The sequence below is a fragment of the Ochlerotatus camptorhynchus genome, unplaced genomic scaffold (assembly GCF_037179485.1).
Source record: "Ochlerotatus camptorhynchus isolate MF236.1 unplaced genomic scaffold, CSIRO-AGI_Acam_v1.1 ptg000211l, whole genome shotgun sequence".
NCBI lineage: Eukaryota > Metazoa > Arthropoda > Insecta > Diptera > Culicidae > Ochlerotatus > Ochlerotatus camptorhynchus.
Window position 1 is genome coordinate 4,152,152 of NW_027040701.1, and position 19,752 is coordinate 4,171,903.

General features: G+C 40.4%; 1 protein-coding gene across 8 annotated transcripts in view; it reads right to left on the bottom strand.

Annotated features, from left to right (window-relative positions):
* The window catches only part of CadN (Cadherin-N), a 478,164-nt gene that overhangs the window by 28,491 nt on the left and 429,921 nt on the right, over positions 1–19,752 (bottom strand). For 5 of the 8 annotated variants that reach the window (XM_065224397.1, XM_065224398.1, XM_065224395.1 and 2 more), the window contains one exon: positions 17,205–17,446. In XM_065224397.1, the coding sequence (XP_065080469.1) occupies positions 17,205–17,446 (242 nt within the window). Of the gene's footprint in view, positions 1–9,642; positions 9,824–16,106; positions 16,346–17,204; positions 17,447–19,752 lie in introns of those variants that run through there. The other 3 variants (XM_065224396.1, XM_065224394.1, XM_065224399.1) reach the window with 2 other exon arrangements.

Sequence of the window (19,752 nt, forward strand, 5' to 3'; positions counted from 1 at the left end):
ACAAACCACAATCATTAGTAAAACCAAGTTTTACCAAATTTGAACAAAAAATTGCTTTGAAGACATGTTTGATGACATTCAGTTGGTGAATTACACACAACTGACGGTAAAACATATCTGGTGCCTCTATATATGCAATTATATTAACATTTAAAGTCCATCCTATTTTACATATTCTGCACAGAAGAAACTTTCTGCTCCGCCCCATTCATAAAAAACTGCGGGAAATCCTATCAGGTTCTGAACCTGAAAAGATATAAAACAGCGCTGCTGTCATGCTTTTGCTCATTGTCGCTTCGGACGGCGTGGCGCTTGGTCCTGCAATATGCTAGACCAAATCAGCGGCTTAAGGTGGATCACGGCGTGACCACGATGAGGAACAATAATGTAAACCCTCCCCCTTCACAACAATCTCTCATCCCCCCCCCCCCTCAACAACCTCTCGCCCCTTTTAACAACCTCTCCTACCCCGCCCCCCCACCTTCAAACCTCTCCTACCTTTCTCCCTACCATCAAACCCTTTCTACCCCCCCCTCTCAAATACCACTCCTAAACCCCCCCCCCCCCCTCAAATAGCTCTCCTAACCCCCCCCAACAAAAAATAACTCGAAAGCGAGACAGACTTTGACGATCCCTTATTTCCGGGAAATAAATTTTAAACATACCACAATCATTAGTAAAACTATGTTTTACCAAATTCGAACAAAAAATTGCTTTGAAGAGATGTTTGATGACATTGAGTTGGTGAATTATACACAACTGACGGTAAAACATATCTGGTGCCTCTATATATACAATTATATTAACATCCAAAGTCCATCCTATTTTACATATTCTGCACAAAAGAAACTTTCTGCTCCGCCCCATTCATAAAAAAAAACTGCGGGAAATCCTAGTAGGTTCTGAACCTGAAAGATATAAAAGGAAGGATGCCTCGCGAAATAACGAACAAACTTCAACGATGCCTTAACGCCTTTGCGGATTATGCCACCACGTGGAAAATCAAAATCAATGCCACCAAAACACAAGCGATCATGTTCCTCCATCGGCAATCGCCCAAACTGAAACCGGCTCCATCTTGTACTGTAATCATGGATGGCACAAGGGTTGAGTGGTCCGCCGAAGTAACCTATCTCGGGATGTTGTTCGATGAAAAGCTCCTCTTCCGTTCGCATGTAGAGAAAACAGTAGTCAAGTGTTCTGCCTTGGTTAGGTGTCTGTATCCGCTGATTTGCCGCAGATCCCGCCTCTCAAGGGTGAACAAACTGGCCGTCTACAAACAAATCATAGCACCTGCGATCCTCTACGCAGCTCCGGTGTGGGAATCATGTGCACAGACTCACAGGAACAAAATCCAGGTCGCTCAGAACAGAGTGCTGAGGATGGTACTTGACCGTCTTTTTGACACTAGAATAACAAATTTACACGAAGAGGCAGGCATTGCCAAAATAGATTCCAAAATTAACGAAATTAAGACAAAATTTACACAAAAATGTAATTTATAGTAGGTTAGGTGTATATAGTAGTTGTAGGTTAGTTGTAGTTGTAAATAGTAGTTATAAGTAGTCTCCTTTTTCAAATTTTCAAACAAACCAATCCCACCAAGGTGGTCATTCTCTAAAACAGGCCTGATAGGACTAGGAACTGTAATTAATAATAATTGAAATTTCACAAGAACTAAAGTTGAAAAGACGCATCTGTGTCACTTGATAAGTTATACATGTAAACCACACAAATTCAAGAAATATAAATCATTTAAGTCAAGTCAAGTGCTTTTGCTCATTTTCGCTTCGGACGGCGTGGCACTTGGTCCTGCAGTAAGCAGGACCAAATCAGTGGCTTAAGGTGGATCACGGCGTGACCACAATAATGATGTAAACCCCCTCCCCCTTTCACAACAACGTCTCCCCCTCCCCCCTTCACAACAATCTCTCCCCCTCCCCCCTTCACAACAATTTCTCCCCCTCCCCCCTTCACAACAATCTCTCCCCTCCCTCAACAACCTCTCCTAACCCCCCACCACCACTCATCAAAAACCTTTCCTAAACCCCCCCGCCCCCCACCCCTCAAATACCGCTCCTAACAAATCAGCATCTATGTGTCGGCCACATACTTAAAATATGTACATATAAAAACTATGCGTGACCACACATACTATTCATTTGCGTGTAAATTTCATGTGTACTTCTGAGTGGATTCTGTTTATGTGTGGTCAAATGAAAATCATGTGGAATTTCACATGGATATTTGTCAAGAAAAATGTGTAAATTGTTTTGAGTCAACCATAACCGAAACATTGAAATACTTGAAAATTTTAAGATAAAGTATAATAGTCAAAAATGCATGAAAAACATCAATTTTGTGTGGTTCTACGTCATACTGCGGTCGTGTCTAGGACACAACCCTTTACTTTTTAGACCTTTTGAGCCTTAGAGCACTTCTTTCCGCTTCTAGTTGCACGTATTCATGCAAGGGCAGTAGATTGAAAATTGCATCTAACGCTTTTGATGGGGTGCTGCGAATCACACCCGTTATAGCAATACATACTAGACGTTGTAGTTTTGCCAGCTTCCTCTGTACGGTAGCCTCTTTCGTTTTTGGCCACCACACTAACGAAGCATAAGTTACTTTTGGACGGATTACTGATGTGTAAATCCACATTGTCACTGTTGGTTTCAAACCCCATTTTCTACTAACAGTTTTGGAGCATAACCACAGGGCACTGGTTTGCTTTGTTGATCACAGAATTAATCTGAACATTCCAATTCAACTTGGCATCCAATATAACTCCTAGGTATTTGACCTGTTCACTGAGCTGGATCTGTTCTCATCCAAGCTTGAACTCCTATAAGTTGAACTTCCTCTTTCTAGTAAAGGAAAGATTACTACTTTTAACGGATTAATGTTTAGGCCCTCCTTAATACACCAAGATTGGGCAAATTTTAGAGGCTGTTGCATTCTTTCTGAAATGATAGCGTCAAACTTTCCTCTAACTACGATGACTATATCATCCGTAAAGCCCACAACTTCGAAACCTTTCGCCTCTAGGCTTCGTAGAAGATCATCTACAACTAAAGACCACATTCGTGGTGAGAGGACTCCTTCTTGAGGACAGCCTTTCGTTGCCTTTATGCTTCCCAACCCAGAAGTGACTTTTCTTTTTGCAAGCATAGTATTAATCCAGTTTACGATGTGCGTGTTGAAGTTCCTTTTCTTCATGGCGTCAACCGTAGAAGAAAAGGATGCGTTGTCAAAAGCTCCTTCAATATCAAAGAAAGGACGAAGTGCGATTTCTTTAACTGAAAGTGATTTTTCGATTTTAGTTAACAAAGTATGGAGAGCAGTAACTGAAAATTAGGTATTGGATGCGTTAACATGTAAGTTGAATTGATGAAGTCATTAAACACCTTTTCCATAGTCTTTAGTAAAATTGATGAGAGACTAATGGGCCTAAATGCTTTTGGCTGCGTTTTATCACGCCTCCTGTTTTTCGGTATGAATATAACTCTTACCAATCTCCATTTTGATGGAATGTAGTTTAATTTTAAACTCGCCTTATAAATCTTAGTTAGAGTCGGAATCAGCATTGCTTCACCGTTTTGAAGTAGTGCCGGGAATATGCCATCAACACCCGCAGGTTTAAAAGGCTGAAAAGATCTCACAGCTCTGGCAATTGTGAAAACTTCATCAGCTATATCTGGTATGGTGTTTTCTGTTCTCTGAGACATTGGCGAGGTCTCTATAGAACACATTTCACCAACAGAATCAGAATTATCTGAGTCCACACACAATACCGAACCTGGAAAATGTGTTTCCATCATTAAATTTAAAGTTTTAGAGGGAGATTTGGTAAAACCTCCATCATGACATTTAAGATTACCAAGTTCAATCGTATGGTCTTTCGCCAGAGTTTTTTGTAATCTCGCGACTATAGGAGTACTGTTTATATTTTCACACATTTGAATTCAAGACCGTCTCTTAGATTTCCGTATTTCATTATTATATTCAGATAGGGTTTTCTTATATTGAGTCCAATCAGAAGTGATTTTCGCCTTATTGAACATCTTACGTGAAACTTTCCGAAGGAGAGAGACTTGACTTACACATTAGCGCTGCATACTGAGAAAATTCTGTTCACCTGTTTCTAACCAATCCGTCTTCACCTACTGTGCAATTTTGGGAGCCGAGCATGATTTTTTCCTTTTATTATTTAGTCTGTTTTTGATTCGTGATAAAACATCATCAAATAAAAGGAAATTGTCTGAAAATCAATGTAATTAAGGAAAGACCCTAAATTTATCAACCTAAGGGTTGCCGTCTTACCCCGTCTACTTATACACCTAGACAGAGTAACATTTTCGTCGATTTTCTTCATATTCGAGCAGATTTTCGAGGAAAAGCGAAGAACATTATACTCCGTCTATGAGTGACGTACGGTTTTGCGATTTTAAGTGAAAACCCCTAAATTTTGAGTAGATCTTATCAAACGTGCATTTGAAAGGCTTTGGCTATCTGAGCAACTAAGCCGTAAACAACAACACCCCAGCTGGTCCGCATTTCGATATATAGCTCATGCTGGATAATTTTTAACTTACCAGCAAACTATGAAGCAGCCATTCGTTACCAGAATCATTTTGTTGAAGACAGCAATTTCCTAAACGGTCAGGATTTCGAGATGTAGTATATATTGAAAGATCAGGGCCGCCTAGTAGCAAAATTTCGAAATAGTTTGTTCACCATTCGAGAGGCTCTGGTTGCTTGAACAACTTTTCCGAAGATATAAACTTTCCAGATGCTCAGAATCTCGTGATGTAGCACAGTTTGGAAGTTCATATGCACAGTAGCGCCACATAGTGAGGAAATGTTCAACTGATCCGCCCAGCATATATAATATTGAATACGGCCTAGGTTGGCTGAACAACTTTGCCCAGAACAGCAACTTTCCAGATAGTCAGGATCTCGAGATGTAGCACACTTTAAAATTCCACATGTACACTAGTACCATGTAGTGGCAGAACTCTCAACTAATCTTCCGACCATTTGAAAGGCTTTGGTTGTATAAACAACTTTGCTCAAGACAGCTTCGTCCTAAATGGCCGGAATCTCGAGATATGCAAATTATTCTCGCCTAATATGAGGCATAAGGGTGGGCCAACTTTAGAATCCCATGCTCCATAACAACTGTGCATAATTCGAGTGAATTTGGTTATGATCTAGATTTGTGGAAGAATATGAAATTTAATGTTTGGAAAATGACACGAAACTAATCATTTGCTTGTAAAAAAAATAGATCAATTTAAAATAAATCTTGGCCTTAGATTGAGAATCATATGTCAAGCAACTTTGTCTAAGAGCACAAATAGATTCGACTTCAATTTAAATGATATTGAACTTCATTTTAGAGTTCTCCACACATACAGTGTATCGCAAAATTGAGCGTACACCCTAATGGATTTATTTTTGATACACTGTAAATATATATATTTTTTTAAATCTTGGCTGGTAGTTAAACAGATGATTTTTCGCTATAGTTTTGGACTTTATTGGAAGAACCTGTATGAAGTTAGATTTATTTTAGTAAAACGCTCGATTTTCAACTTTTTACGTAGTGGACGGATTTTAGTAAAATTAGTGGAATATTAATGATCTTTAATATGACTAAATATGAGCAAAATTTCAAAACGTTTAGTTTATTGCATTTCAAGCGTTTTTCTCAAATAGCTCTTACTTTTAATAAACGCAACCAAATAAGCCCAATACTGTACCAATAATTGATAAATGTATGATGGTTCAGCAGCTAAAAATTCAGAAACGAAACTTTTTAAATTGGGCTTTTACAGCTGTTTTTCTAAAATTTAATGACATCTGCACGCTCAATTTTGAGATACACTGATCCTACAAGCTCATATAGACGCCTGTTTGTATGCTCTGAGCAATAGGTCTAAAGTAAAATAATAATAATTTTTTGAACGAAAGTTGCATCGATTTGTGGTCTTGGACAAAGTTGTTCTGCATAAAGTCTGGAACGCGCAAAAAATGATCAACTTCAAATTAGTGAATTTCTGTTAAAAATGCATAAATAAACCTGAGATGCTGCATTTGGAAGTTGAGTGTATAAACAATGGTTACTATGATGAGTTTTCGCCGTTTGCTCTCCAGTTTTCAAAATGACATCCAAGCAAGAGGAACAGGTTGTCATAATTTTGCTTGGGCAGTAAGAGAATCCGACGTTCTCACACGAAACTTATGTGAAGGCGGATTTCAAGAAGTTTCCAGGACATGAGTTTTATACCCCATCAGGAAGAGAGAAGGCGGCTGAAATTTTCAAAACCATCAAACTATCGAAGTTCCCGAAAAAATGTCTCGTCTGGCAGGCCATATGCACGTGTGGTCTAAAAAGCGGCATTTTCATTACTACGGGAACCAACAATCAAGAGATCTACGTCCAGGAGTGCCTGGAAAACCGGCTGCTACGATTCCTAAAGCAACAAAATAGACCTGTGCTGTTCTGGCCGAACTTGGCGATCTACCACTATGGGAAAAAGGCAATCGAGTGGTACGATGCGAGCAACGTGGTTGTGGTAGCCAAAGACCACAACCTTCCCAACAGCCCAGAACTCCGCCTTATCCAACCTTGGTCAAACGGAATCTAAAAAAAAAAATGGAAAACGAGCAGCAGTTTAAATCTAACTGGCGTTCGGCGGCGAATAAGGTCGATGAGACCAGTGTGCAACATTTAATGGAAGGGGTTAAGCGGAAGGCAAAGCAGTTCGGATTTGGCAAACCAAAAAAATAAACGAACATTTTTTTCTTTAAATAGGGGAATTTACGTATTCTCGGCAACCTAAGCAGCGACCTTCTTTCTATAGCCTTTTTCTCTAAGGAACGCACACATATGTAGTGTTGGTTTGTTTACAATCTTTTGCTGCCAGCTGCTCTAACAATTTCAGTCGAAAGAATTGTCAAAAACTGTTTTGAAACGCTTTTACAAAGCTCTAAACTCTAGTGAGAGTGAGTATTGTCGGCAACCAGTTTTTCTTCGGCAACCGTTCCATTTGAACTGCATGTTAATCTGCCGTTCTATTATCGGCAACTCGAAATCAGCTACAATTTGTAGTGCGTGTGTTGCATTTCAAGAAAACCTTGCTAGATTGCTTTTTCTCAGTGGTAAAAATATAGTCAAATTGAAGCTGAAAGCATAAAGAATCGTTTGCATGCATTCAGCGAAGTGTTTTCGTAAGAAAATCCAGTGAAAATAGTGTTTCAATTTGTGTTGCCGAAAATAGTCTGTCATGCCGAAGCCGTCAAGGAACGCTTGTGAATTGAACTACCAAAAGAAAAATAAGAAGATTTTTGGGATATGAATTTTGACTGAAAATAAAAACGATTTTTTGTCGACCAATTTTTGCGCGTTCCAGTCTTTAGTATTCCAAAGTTTGGTCAAAATTGAACTAGTTTAGAGTTTTTAACAAGCAAATGATACATTTTCCCACACAAATTTTAAAATTCTCCCGTAAATCCAGATCATAACCGAATTCGCTCAAATTTTGCACCATTTTTGCGGACATCAATATACATCTAAAGAGCAGTGGGTAGCAATTGGTTCTGATCCGTCATACAAACTAGAACCACCCTAATGAGACATTTCCAATGAAGACAGTTGATCAAGAGCATCGGAGATAATCGCTTTTGTGTATGATCATGATATATAACAAACATTATGATCGTACTATCGTTTCAGAAATGTCCGTAGTTATTCTTACAGAGATCTAAATTCTCACTCAGCTGCATGATAACCTACTTTTCGATGAATTGTAAGCCGGTCACATTTTCAGCTCTATTTTTTTACCGATAATTCACTATCCTCTCTCGCGTATAATGCGAAAATATCTCTCTCCGAAAACCAACGAAAATGATTTTTCATCTCCCATTTGGCACTGAAAACTTGCAATTTGCATTGACGGCGTTACTTTGGAACATTACACCGAAGGATAATGCCTTCATCAACTGTCAGTTTGTGCGTGAAAAACAAGCAGACTGTTCCTTGTGTGAAGAGCCAATGTCGTCAAAAATAAATGCCAATCCAAGAAGAAGAAGAATAACAAGAAAAAGCAACCTGTCATATCATAACTGCTGTTTTGGTTCTTAATTTTCGAGTGATTTCTATATACACTTTTCAAAAAGTCCTATCTGCATTGATCGAATCTCTTCAACGACTTTCTCTTTCGTTACTTACTCAGCTGGAAACCTTTTCCTGATGTATTTGACATTTTGGACGCTAGGTTTAAACTTTCTTTATCAAACTACACACTTAGAAAAATTTATGTAAATTTTTAGTGCTCTGAGACTGACATATACGACACGAGCGTCAACTTTGACATAAAATTAAGTCACAATAGACGTAAAATTCAGCCCAATCAGACGTACTTTAGAACTTTTCACTCTTGGAGCACTTAATGTTACATGACATGTTGTTAACGTCTCATCCTTTATGTCAAAGATGGATTCTGTTACTTGCAATATTAGGTATGTCTAAGTGTGTATGTGGTAAAAACTTATCCCTTTTTTGCGGGAAGAATTTTTTTGCTTTTTTTCTACACCGTGTTATTCAAATGGGAGCTGGGTACACAGGTACCCTGTCACGCGCAAGACAGTTAAGGGGGGAAGTACAATTAGAATTTTTTTTTTCGAAAAACATTTTGTTGGCTTAATTTACTCTATATGTATCTGGGAATGAGTCTTTAAAAGCATAAAGCCGTCCGGAACTTATTTAAAAAGTTATACGCAATTCAGTGAGTGCATGTCAAATGGCTGAACATGTCAAAGTTGAACTTTAAATGCTTCTACTGAAAAGTAGTGTTTTCAAAATCGCCGTGCAATGTACAGGTCAGAGTTTTCATTCAAATCGATGCCGGTTTTCTGTTTTATGTTCATAATTAAATTCTCCACAACATGAATAGAAAGATTTTTTAGATTTGTTTGTTATAACATGTTTTTTTTTATAAACAAAGTCGAAAAAAATAGGGTTTTTTAATTTTTTTTTTAACTTCAAATTTTTTTGTGAAAAAAACATTATTTTTACATACGAATTAATTCATGTTGTGCGCTGTACCTTCAAATTTAATGTCCTGTTTTTTTTCAGACGTGATCATGGACGTAGGGACTGCACGGCGCGAAGTGCTGCTTTAAAAAATTGACTTTACATTATTTTTAATAATTAGGCTAAATTGCAAAATTAAAAAAAAATGTCACTGATAATTAATCTTCATTAAATCCTTAATAACATACATAAAGAATCGCTAACATTCATTTATTTCCCTACTCGCAATCCACTCTCAAAGATAGGCCTCATTTTAGGCCTTCTAATTGTACTTCCCCCCTTAAAACTGAGATGAACAACCGTCTGGTTGAAAGTGGTAAAAAGAGATGAATCTTCTATTTATTCAAAACAAATTTGTTTAGTGATTTTTTACGCTTCGAAAATTAATAATTTTTAATAGCGATATGTCATTCTTTTAAGCATAAGCTATTCTTTCAAATTGTATTATTAATATCGAATAATAATAATACAGAGCTCCGTATTATCTTGAAGGCCGTTCGAAAGAAAGTATGTAGAATCAAAACAAAAATGTGGGCATTAGAAGGTTAATAGGACAGCATGAATTTTCCATCTATTGTGCAATTATAAAAATTAAAACTGTAGATTCTATTTTAATTTCACAAAACTAATCCTTGGAATCTCGTCCATTCGGCAATTGGTCCATTCGGCCATTCGTCCTTTCGGCCATTCGTCATTCATCCATTTGTCATAAGACCCTCATATCTATACGGAAAAATAGCTTTTTTTAAATCAGTAATACATTTGATTAAAATTTACAAATAATTTCGGTTTTATTATGAGGAAGGTTTTGATACATTTTCAAAACTTTTGTTTAGTATAATCCTACCAAAAGTTATAAACTTCATGTTAGCTTGTTAGTTTGAATAATAGGCACAATCGAGGGGTGCGTCACATCCAAATATCGATTTTAAATGGTCAAAAAATCTCACACTAGCGAATCAATCTAAGAAAAATCTTTTGTCATCTCTTGCATCTAAACCCATCATCATCGCTCTCCACCGTTTTGCAGGAAATCTTCAAAATCACAATCAATCGTGTTTCGATCTATTAAGCGCGAGTGCATCTCACACCCCCCTTGGGCACAGTTCATAATTCATATTTGTATCATGGCTGGACCTACGCAGTATCATGGTATCATGGTTGCACCTAGTTGTTCTTGCATTGACCACCAGGTGCGTTTCGGTTTGTTTACAATCTCTTTCTAATTCTACTACCTTATTTGCTTATCCTTGACAGATACGCGTATTTCGCCTACAATCTGCAGACTTCTTCAGTGTCTTGTACTAATACTCGACTACAAGACACTGAAGAAGTCTGCACATTGTATACGAAATACGCGTATCTGTCAAGGATAAGCAAATAAGGTTTCTACGAATCTGCTCAAATGAACATTTCATTAATTTCCAATGTGTCACGCCGAACGTTTGTGTGCGAAAATGCGTAATTTTGTCATCAGAAAACGAGGCGTTTCCGTGATGGGAAAAAGTGGATTCCCTAACGTGCCTACGTCAAATCTACGGTTGTGTCTTGGATACAACCTCTTACTTTTTTTTCGTCGATCTTACAATTTCCTTCGTGCGCAGCAGATTTCAATCGATGTGATCTCATCGCTTTAGCTCAGAACAAACTTTAAAAAAACATGATTTTCTATTTACTTTCCTAGTCACATTTTTCTTAAACTTAGGGTATAGAGGAAATAGATGAATTCTCAAGTAATTTGAGGCATCCCATGATGAATTTTGAGTCAAGTCTGAAAGTGGCCACTTCCTTGTGAGTTTCCGAAAATTGACTGGATATTGCCAGCGTGCTCCTGGCTATTCCTAATAACATTGAACTGGTGGTTGAATTTTAATATGATTCAAAGTATCAAATGATGGCTTTTGACCATAGTCAGAAACTGACCACTTCTCTGGGGGATATAGAAACCTGGCCTGGCCAGGATTATCATTGAACTAGTTTTTGAATTCTAATGTGATTGAGGTGTCACATGAAGAGTTTTGTTCGTTTGAGGTCAGAATTAGCCTCATGCCCCATATAAACCGGAGCATGTTCCGGCCATATTTCTGGAACCAGTTTTCCAATTCAAACAAAAAAATTAATATTGTGAGCATAATACCTTTCATTTGGCAGCTGTTGCGTTCAACTCGGTTTTGAGCTTACCGAGATACATGTCTTAATAAATATTTCATTACTCACACATACACACACATACACATATATCCGGAGCTCGTCGAAAAGTCTCTTGGCGAAGGGGCGAGCGTAAGAGCTCTATCCCAGGAGACAGTGGACGAGTGCAGGGATCTGGACGAGATCACTACAGAAGAGGAGCTGAGAAGTGCGTTGAGAGTGCACTGCGATCTGGGAGACGTCCCGATGTCAATCCGGATGAGGAAGGCGTACGGCGGCATGCAAACGGCGGTGATACGGCTATCGAAAGTGGCAGCGAATAAGTTTTTGGAGACGCACAAGGTCAAGGTTAGGTGATCAGTGTGCTCGCTGAAAGCCACTCTTCGGGATACCAAGTAACTGGAGGGATGCTTCAAGTGCATGGGTTTCGGTCACCAATCGAGGAACTGCAATGGCCCTGAAATATCTGATCTGTACAGGAAATGCGGGGAGAAAGGTCATATTGCAAGAGGCTGCACGAAGCAACCTGTATTGTATGCTCTGCAAAAAAGAGGACGGAAACGATCATACGACGGGAGGCTTCAAATGCCTAGCATACAAAAAGGCAATGGCAGGCCAACAGTAATGGAGGTATCAGAAAAGTAAGTGAGAGCATGTGACCATGCTTGGCATACACAGTTGTACACACCAACTGCTCATTTGTTAATAACTTTTCACTCAGTTGTTCAAATTTGTTTTTCTTTAAAGTAATTGATAGATTAGGATCATAGCACCTCCGCGCTAGTTGTCTCAGAACCAGAAGACGTGTTCAGAGATCAAGAACAGAAGCAGACAGAGAGGAGCGAAGAGGAGTGTATAGAACGGCTAGGACTGCACTTAAAGCAGAGCAAGTTAAACTGTTTTAAGGAGCTGTGTCGAAACGCTGATGCCAACCCCTAGGGCGACGCATACCGAGTCGTGATGGCGAAGATCCTGCTGAAATGTGCCCAGAGACGTTGAAAGTCATCGTGGAAGGACTTTTCCCGAAGCACGACCCAACGACCTGGCCACCTACACCGTACGGAGAAGGAGAGGGAGATAACATCGAAATCAGCAACGAGAAACTCGTATCAGTGGCGAAAGGATTGAAGGTGAAAAAAGCTCCCGGTCTGGATGAAATCCACAACGTAGCCAGAGTTGCGACCTACCACAATCACCATCATCAAACAGCTGATGGTAGTAACGCTTTGTACATTCCTATCAATGTGCTCGTCGAAGCTCTCTCCATGACCATCAATCAAGTTGACGAAAGAAGTAAAAAGAATCTGGTGAATGTCGTCTTCTGTTGTGATCCATCACCGATCTGGTCATTCCTGTCAATCACGACACTCATCTGTGCTCGTTTTGAAGCAGTTGCTGCTTTGCTTGCTTATGTGAGTGTGTTGGTGAGTGAGCCCAACAGCTTCCTTTTATTGTTGCCTGCTTTGTTTGTAACTCACACTCTCGCGCCTGCCGAGACGAACTTGGAATGCGCAGGCATTGTTTTCATTTTCTTCTGTCGTTTCGCTTTTTATCATGATCGTACTGCAGAAGTCTTCACTGTTTTCGTTGTGCTTTTCATTATCAGCAGCGAGTGTAACGTTTTGCTTGTGAGCAGCGACCATTACTGGTGATTGTTGTTTGCCATGGCTCTAACTCTCACTGCGTGACAAAACGATCTGTCAGCGATAGTCGGATGATGCGAATACGAGTGTCACGTGAGTGTTATGATATTTTGCATCACTGAACGTAGCGTTGAAAGTGGCGATCCAGGCGTTCCCGGAAATGTTCAGGATGGTGCTGCAAAAATGCCTGGACGAGGGTCACTTCCCTGACAGGTGGAAGATACAGAAGCTAGTGTTGCTGCCGAAACCAGGAAAACCAGGAAAAAGCCTGCTGGATACACTCCGAAAACTTTTGGAGAGGATCATCCTAAACAGGCTGACGAAATGCACGGAGAGTGAGCACGAATTGTCGGAGAGGCAGTTCGGATTCTGGAAGGGGAGATCGACAGTGGATGCATTTCGGACAGTGGTCGAGAGAGCCGAGAAGGCATCCAAACAGAAGTGGAGAGGAGATCGATATTGCGTCGTTATAACGATCGACGTCAAGAATGCGTTCAACAGCTCCAGCCTGGAGGTCATCGCCGAAGCGCTGCATAGAATGAGAGTCCCTGATTACCTGTGCAGGATCCTGAGGAGTTATTTCCAGAACCGGGTTCTGGTCTACGAGACAGCGATCGATTAGGATCACAGCGGGAGTTCCACAAGGCTCCATCTTTGGTCCAACGATCTGAAACGGGATGTACAACGGCGTGCTAACGCTGAAGCTGCCCAAAGGAGTTGAGATTGTTGGCTTTGCAGACGACGTCGTCTTGACGGTAACAAGCGAAACGCTGGAAGAGGTCATGCATCGACATGATTGGTAACTGGATGCAAGGAGTGAAGCTGCAGATAGCCCACCACAAAACGGAAGTGTTATTGGTCAGTAACTGTAAAGCGGTACAGAGGGCAGAAATCACTGTCGGGGAGCACGCCATAGCTTCGAAACGTGTATTAAAATACCTGGGAGTGATGATCGATGACCAGCTAAACTTCAACAGCCACGTCGAACATGCCTTTGAGAAGGCTTCGAAGGCCATCAACGCGATAGCTAGAATCATGCCGAACAACGCTGGTCCCAACAGTAGCAAGAGGCGTCTTCTGGCCAGTGTGTCGTCGTCGATACTTAGGTATGGAGGTCAAGCCTGGGTTCCAGCGTTGGAAACGAAGCAGAATCAAAGGAAACTGAGCAGCACGTTCCGGCTCATGGCCATGCGAGTCGTGAGTGGGTATGATCCCTATCGGAATCACCCTGGCAGAGGACAGCGAGTGCTACAGGCGGAGAGAGGCCGGAAGAGTACGGAAAGTTGTGAGAGCGGAGTTTTTGGCTAAGTGGCAACAGAAGTGGAATACGGCGGAGAAAGGTAAATGGACACATCGACTAATACCGAATCTTTCGACCTGGGTGAACAGAAAACACGGAGAAGTCAACTTCCACCTAACGCAGTTCCTGTCTGGCCATGGCTGCTTCAGGAAATATCTGTATCAGTTCGGACACGAAGCGTCCCGAGCAAAGTCTCTGATCAAATTGAAATCTAAATTTGATGTTGTGATTTCGCTGATAATGATTGGTCGTTTTGATACTTTTAACGGTTAAAATATCAAAATTGAGAGCAAAAAAATCTTCCTGTGACATCACATTGGACTGAAAACTCAATTTGATATCAATTTTTCCTGTTGATAACAAAACCAGTATTCAATTTGAGCCAATGAAAACAAGGCCGCAACAACATATTTTTGAAGAGCAAATGTACAGCAAAATGAAAACAAAATTTGGCATCAAATTTTTCAATAGCATAAACTGAAATCAAATGAGGATTTGAGTTTGATGTTGATATCACAACTTGATTTCAATTTGCTGTCATTTTAATGCTGAACTTTGCTCAGGTCACCCCTCTGTCCAGAGTGTGGCAACGTGGATGAAACGCCGGAGCATGTGGTCTTCGACTGTCCAAGTTTTGAGATAGTGCGAAGGGAGATGCCCGTCCTTAACGCGGAGAATGTCGTCAACGAAATGTGTCGAGAGGAGGGTGCTTGGAATGCCGTCAACAGAGCAGTCACGCAGATTATGTTGGAGCTAAATGGAGAGAAGATCAGCGATCCAGCAACGCCAGTTAGCGTATCAGAAGTACATGAGTACAGCCACCCCCGAAGTAGTCGCTTCACAGTGGTCCCGGGGGGATCCAGGCAGAGGAGAGAGTAAGGAATGGGTTTTAGTGGAGCTGCACTAGGCAACTAGTGGATACCACACCGTGCCAACTTCACTACAGGCCAGGCTTCTTTAAACTTTCCTAAAGCTCACTCTAAAAAAGAAACATTCACATACACTCGGATACCTAGACATTTTCCAAATATGTCCAACTATGATGCATTTTTAGGTCCAACCATGATTCAAATTAATTGCTGAATAAAAACGTTCAATTACATCTTATTTTTAAAAAATCAATTCTTCAGTATTATAAGAAACTAGAAAGGTAGACTTTTTCATTTAGCCTCAGTGTGAAAATGACTTAAATAGGTCCAACCAAAATCCATTGCCCTACATTATCTTGATCGGAATCGGTGATTTTCATTCCCTACTCTTCACCTTTCGGAGATTAAGGTTTACAATATCCCGGTACATATTATTTACAATAATCTATCAAGGGGGAGAATTGTAGTGAAATTAGTTTACCCTACATTTATGCTTCATTATAATGTATATGGGTCATTCCAGCTCAAGTGGGTACACCACCTCCACACCAATCCAGGGTTGTAGCCGAGAGGGATCTAGGCACTTCAAAGCAAAATAAAAAAAGGCGTTTGTTCATAATTCCAAAATAAGCATTTTCGCCAATTTTGGCTCAAATCGGTGACATTGATCACAACTTTTGTAAATTCTGTACCCACTTGAGTTGGAATGACCCATATGTCATTATAACATAAATGATTTTGGAACATAAATAGAGATAGGGATATTGAACGAAGTTACTGATGAGAAAAATAGTTATGCCACCCGTATCTTGTTGAAACTAACAACTGCTTCTACACAATCTGCTTCATTTTATTCGAATTCACGTTTGCTCATCCAAACACTGCCACCAACTGACTTGACTTACTATCTGATTTTCAGTGGTGATTACTAATTAAGTGATTCATTCAGTGCCGCATCTCCGAACGCTTTATTCTATAATTAAGCTGTCCCAACCGTATATATCCTGTGAAGTGTATAAAACAAAAAAAAGGACAAGCATACTCACGAATCAGCGTACTGACACAGGCAATCAGCGAGATGATGAACCCTCGGGACGGCGTCAGCACCCCGGAAGCGAGCAGTTCCAGCTCACAGTGCATCCCGGTGTAGCCCAGGGGGCACACGCACTCGAACCTTTTCGGCGGATTGTGATCCCGACAGCGGCCCCCATTCTGGCACGGATGCCACAGACACTCGTTACTGTTGACGCACTGCTGGCCTGACTTTTGGTATCCCGTAGGGCATCTGCTCTCCCCAAGATCACAACCAACCAACGAACCGACCAAACAAGCGTAACAGCAACATCAACAACATCGACCGTACGACGACACATTGGTACAATTGTGGGTGTTGTTTTTTTTTTTATTTGGTTTTTAATTTTCGTTCATGTCCGTGTGTTCAGCCACGGTTGGTTGTGAGTGTTGGTGGGCGTGGTGGTGGGTGGTGGAAAAATAGTGTGTGTATTTTGTACGGTGGCGCGGGACAAATAAAAAGTTTTGTTTGGTGCCATAAAAAGAGAAAAGAAGAAAAGAGAACGGAACAACATGAAACTTGCTACTCGCTACTACTTACCGACCTTAAAGGTACGGCCGCACTGGCATCCGATATCGGTACTCATACCGTCGCAAAGTTGCTGTCTCGTCCGATATCGGATGCCAGTGCGGTCGTACCTTAAAGCTAAAGTTTGTTCATCGCATCACCGTGGTTAGTTTCTTTCAGTCGTCGTATGTAAGGGGTGTGGGTGTGGCGGGATATTCTAGTGTTTCTGAAAGGCACTGAGTCTTACGTTTCCGTTCGTTCGGATAGAGTAATTCAAGATGATAATGAGAAGCAAAAATGGGAAAATCATGCAAATACTACCATTCTACAAACACAGAAAACAGCATGTGCTTATACATATTCATCGATGTAATATTTACAGCATAAAGGAAGCACACGTCGTGAACAGCCAAGCAGAACTCAACCAAATCAATATAATGAGCGATCGAAAACAACCAAACAAAAGATAAAATCCGCAACCGAACGGCAATTCCCGCCGACATCGAATGACTAAATCCGCATGGAAGCTGAAAAGTTTATGAAAATCAGGAAAAAAAATGCTCACTCAATATGATTAGCAGACACACAAGAATGGCGGCCAGGGCGCCCATGCTCAGCTTCAGCGTCTGTCCCTCCTGGATGAGTTCGCAGTTTTCGCCCCAGAATCCGTCCGGGCAGTCACAGCGGTAGCGCAACTTCGGTTCCTGATTCACGCAGACGCCCCCGTTCAGACAGGGCAAATCGAGACACTCGTTCCGATCCATGCAGCCTTTGCCGTCGGGCGACATGACACGGCCCTCGCCGCAACTGTTATCGATATGTTGTTAGTACGAAGTGAGGTGAGTTACAGATTGGTTAGCTTATATGGTAGGTAGGCTACATTATGAAAGCGGTACAATCACAGTCAGAGTAGCTGGGTGGGACTTTGATTGAAACTCTGTTTTTTTTTTTGTGGGGGCGGGGCGTCGTTGGGTGATGATAACATGGAGATACGACTAATTGTGTATGTGGGATGAAAAGCTTGTAGGCAGGTTTCAGAGAAACAATATCTCGGGTTGGAGCTTGTAGGAATGGGAACGCAGGGGGTTTATTGATGATGTCGTTCGTTTGCTCCATAGATTTCTACCCAGTTGAAATGAGATACACATATACCAATCAACTGCAAACTGAGGCAGGTTTTTTGATCAGTAATTAAATGAAATTTAACATTCATGACAATTTATATCTTTTTTCGTTGAAAGATTATTTAATTTCAATTTAAAATTCCACTGCTATGTAAGAACACACTATCATGTTAAATGCAACGCGAATTGGTGGATTTCTAAATACTTTCACTTAAAATTATAGTTGTATTATTGTCAGTGCTGTTGGTTTGGGTGGTGGTGGATAGCCATTGACTATTTAGCACTAGAACCAATAAAAAACCAATCAATTATCAATTGTACTGATGAGTGGTATTAATATCCTGGGTTGACATCGGGATGTAATAGTAAAATAACGTTTGTTCCTGTTGATTATGATATTACATTGCTGTAACATTTCAATTAATTAGTCTATTTGGATCTTCATCTTTGTTTTATTTGTTATTCTAATTAACGTATTCACGTTTACAGTAGTTTGCAGAATACCCCTCTGAAGACCTACCTAACTTTGAATAATTTAACCTTAGCAAGGTCGCGTATGATCTCATCTTTTGATCTTAGACAGGCGTCTCTGAACCTTTCGAGGATGAGCGTACTACGTTCCTCCAGTGACTAAAAACCCAGCCAAGTGGCAGTGATTGGCAACTGATCCAACCGGTGCGCACCGTGTGCTGGTTTGAGTTTGATAAATATTCCTGTGTAAATGTAAACGTGTCTCCTCAATCTTAGAAAAAAATAGATGTAAATTTAGGAGCTCTGAGACTGAAATTTACGAGCGTCAATTTTGACATAAAATTGAGTCATAATAGACGCGAAATTTAGCTCGTACTTCTCGTCGAGTACCGAACTTTTCAGTCTCGGAGTACTTAATATTACATGACAAGATAGATTCCGTCACATGTAAGATAAGGTATTTCTAAGTGTGCTGGTTCGGTTGAGTTTTCGTGTACCCGGTGTTCTAAACCAAAACCGACCGCCGGATTTAGTGTGGATGTACAGAACCACAGCTTGAAAACCGACAACCGGTGTGCTAGAATTTTGGTTTTGATTCACGAGATCTGAACCGTGTGCATGGTACAATTCTATGAAACCAAAACCGGATATACCGTTCTTGGTTCAGACCAGTGACAAGAATGAAATAGCTGTGCTCCCAAATCGGCGAGTAAAATATTTGCACAAAGCGACAGTTGTTCTTAAAAAATGTCACATATTTTGATTGACAATATTGGTAGCGAAGAAACGGGAATTCATTTTCACGTCTGACAAATAGTAAATACCCGTTAAGGGGCTATTCATAAACTACGTAGACAGTTTTTGGGGCTATTGACCCCCCTCCCCCTGCGTAGACAATTGTCCATACAAAAATTTTAAAATTTGTATGGGTTGTGGATAATTGTCAACCCCCCCTAAGCTGTCTACTTAGTTAATGAACAGCCCCTAATATGGGTAGTTTAGGAATCGTGATGAAGCCTACAGTCCGGAAATCGATCACCGATGCCATAATCCAATATGGCGACTTCCAGTTTTTTTTAAACTGGGAAATACTATCAAATACCATTCAATAGGATTTTTTTCGGATTCGGAATGACGTTTAGAGCCTGGAAATCGATATTTGACGCCATCTTGAAATCCAAGATGGTGACTCCGGTTGTAAAAACAGCCAAATACTGTCAAATAACCTTCAATATGTGATTGGCAACTGAACCAACTGGTGCGCACCGTGTGCTGTTTTGGGTTTGATAAATACTCCTGTGTAAATGTAAACGTGTACCCTAAAACTTAGAAAAATTGATCTAAATTTAGGTGCTCTGAGAATGACATATACGAGCGTCAATTTTAACATAAAATTTAGTTATAATAGACGCGGAATTCAGCTCAATCAAACGTAATTTCGAACTTTTCAGTCTCGGAGCATTTTATTTCACATGACATGTTTGTGTACGTCTCATCCTTTATGTCAAAGATGGATTC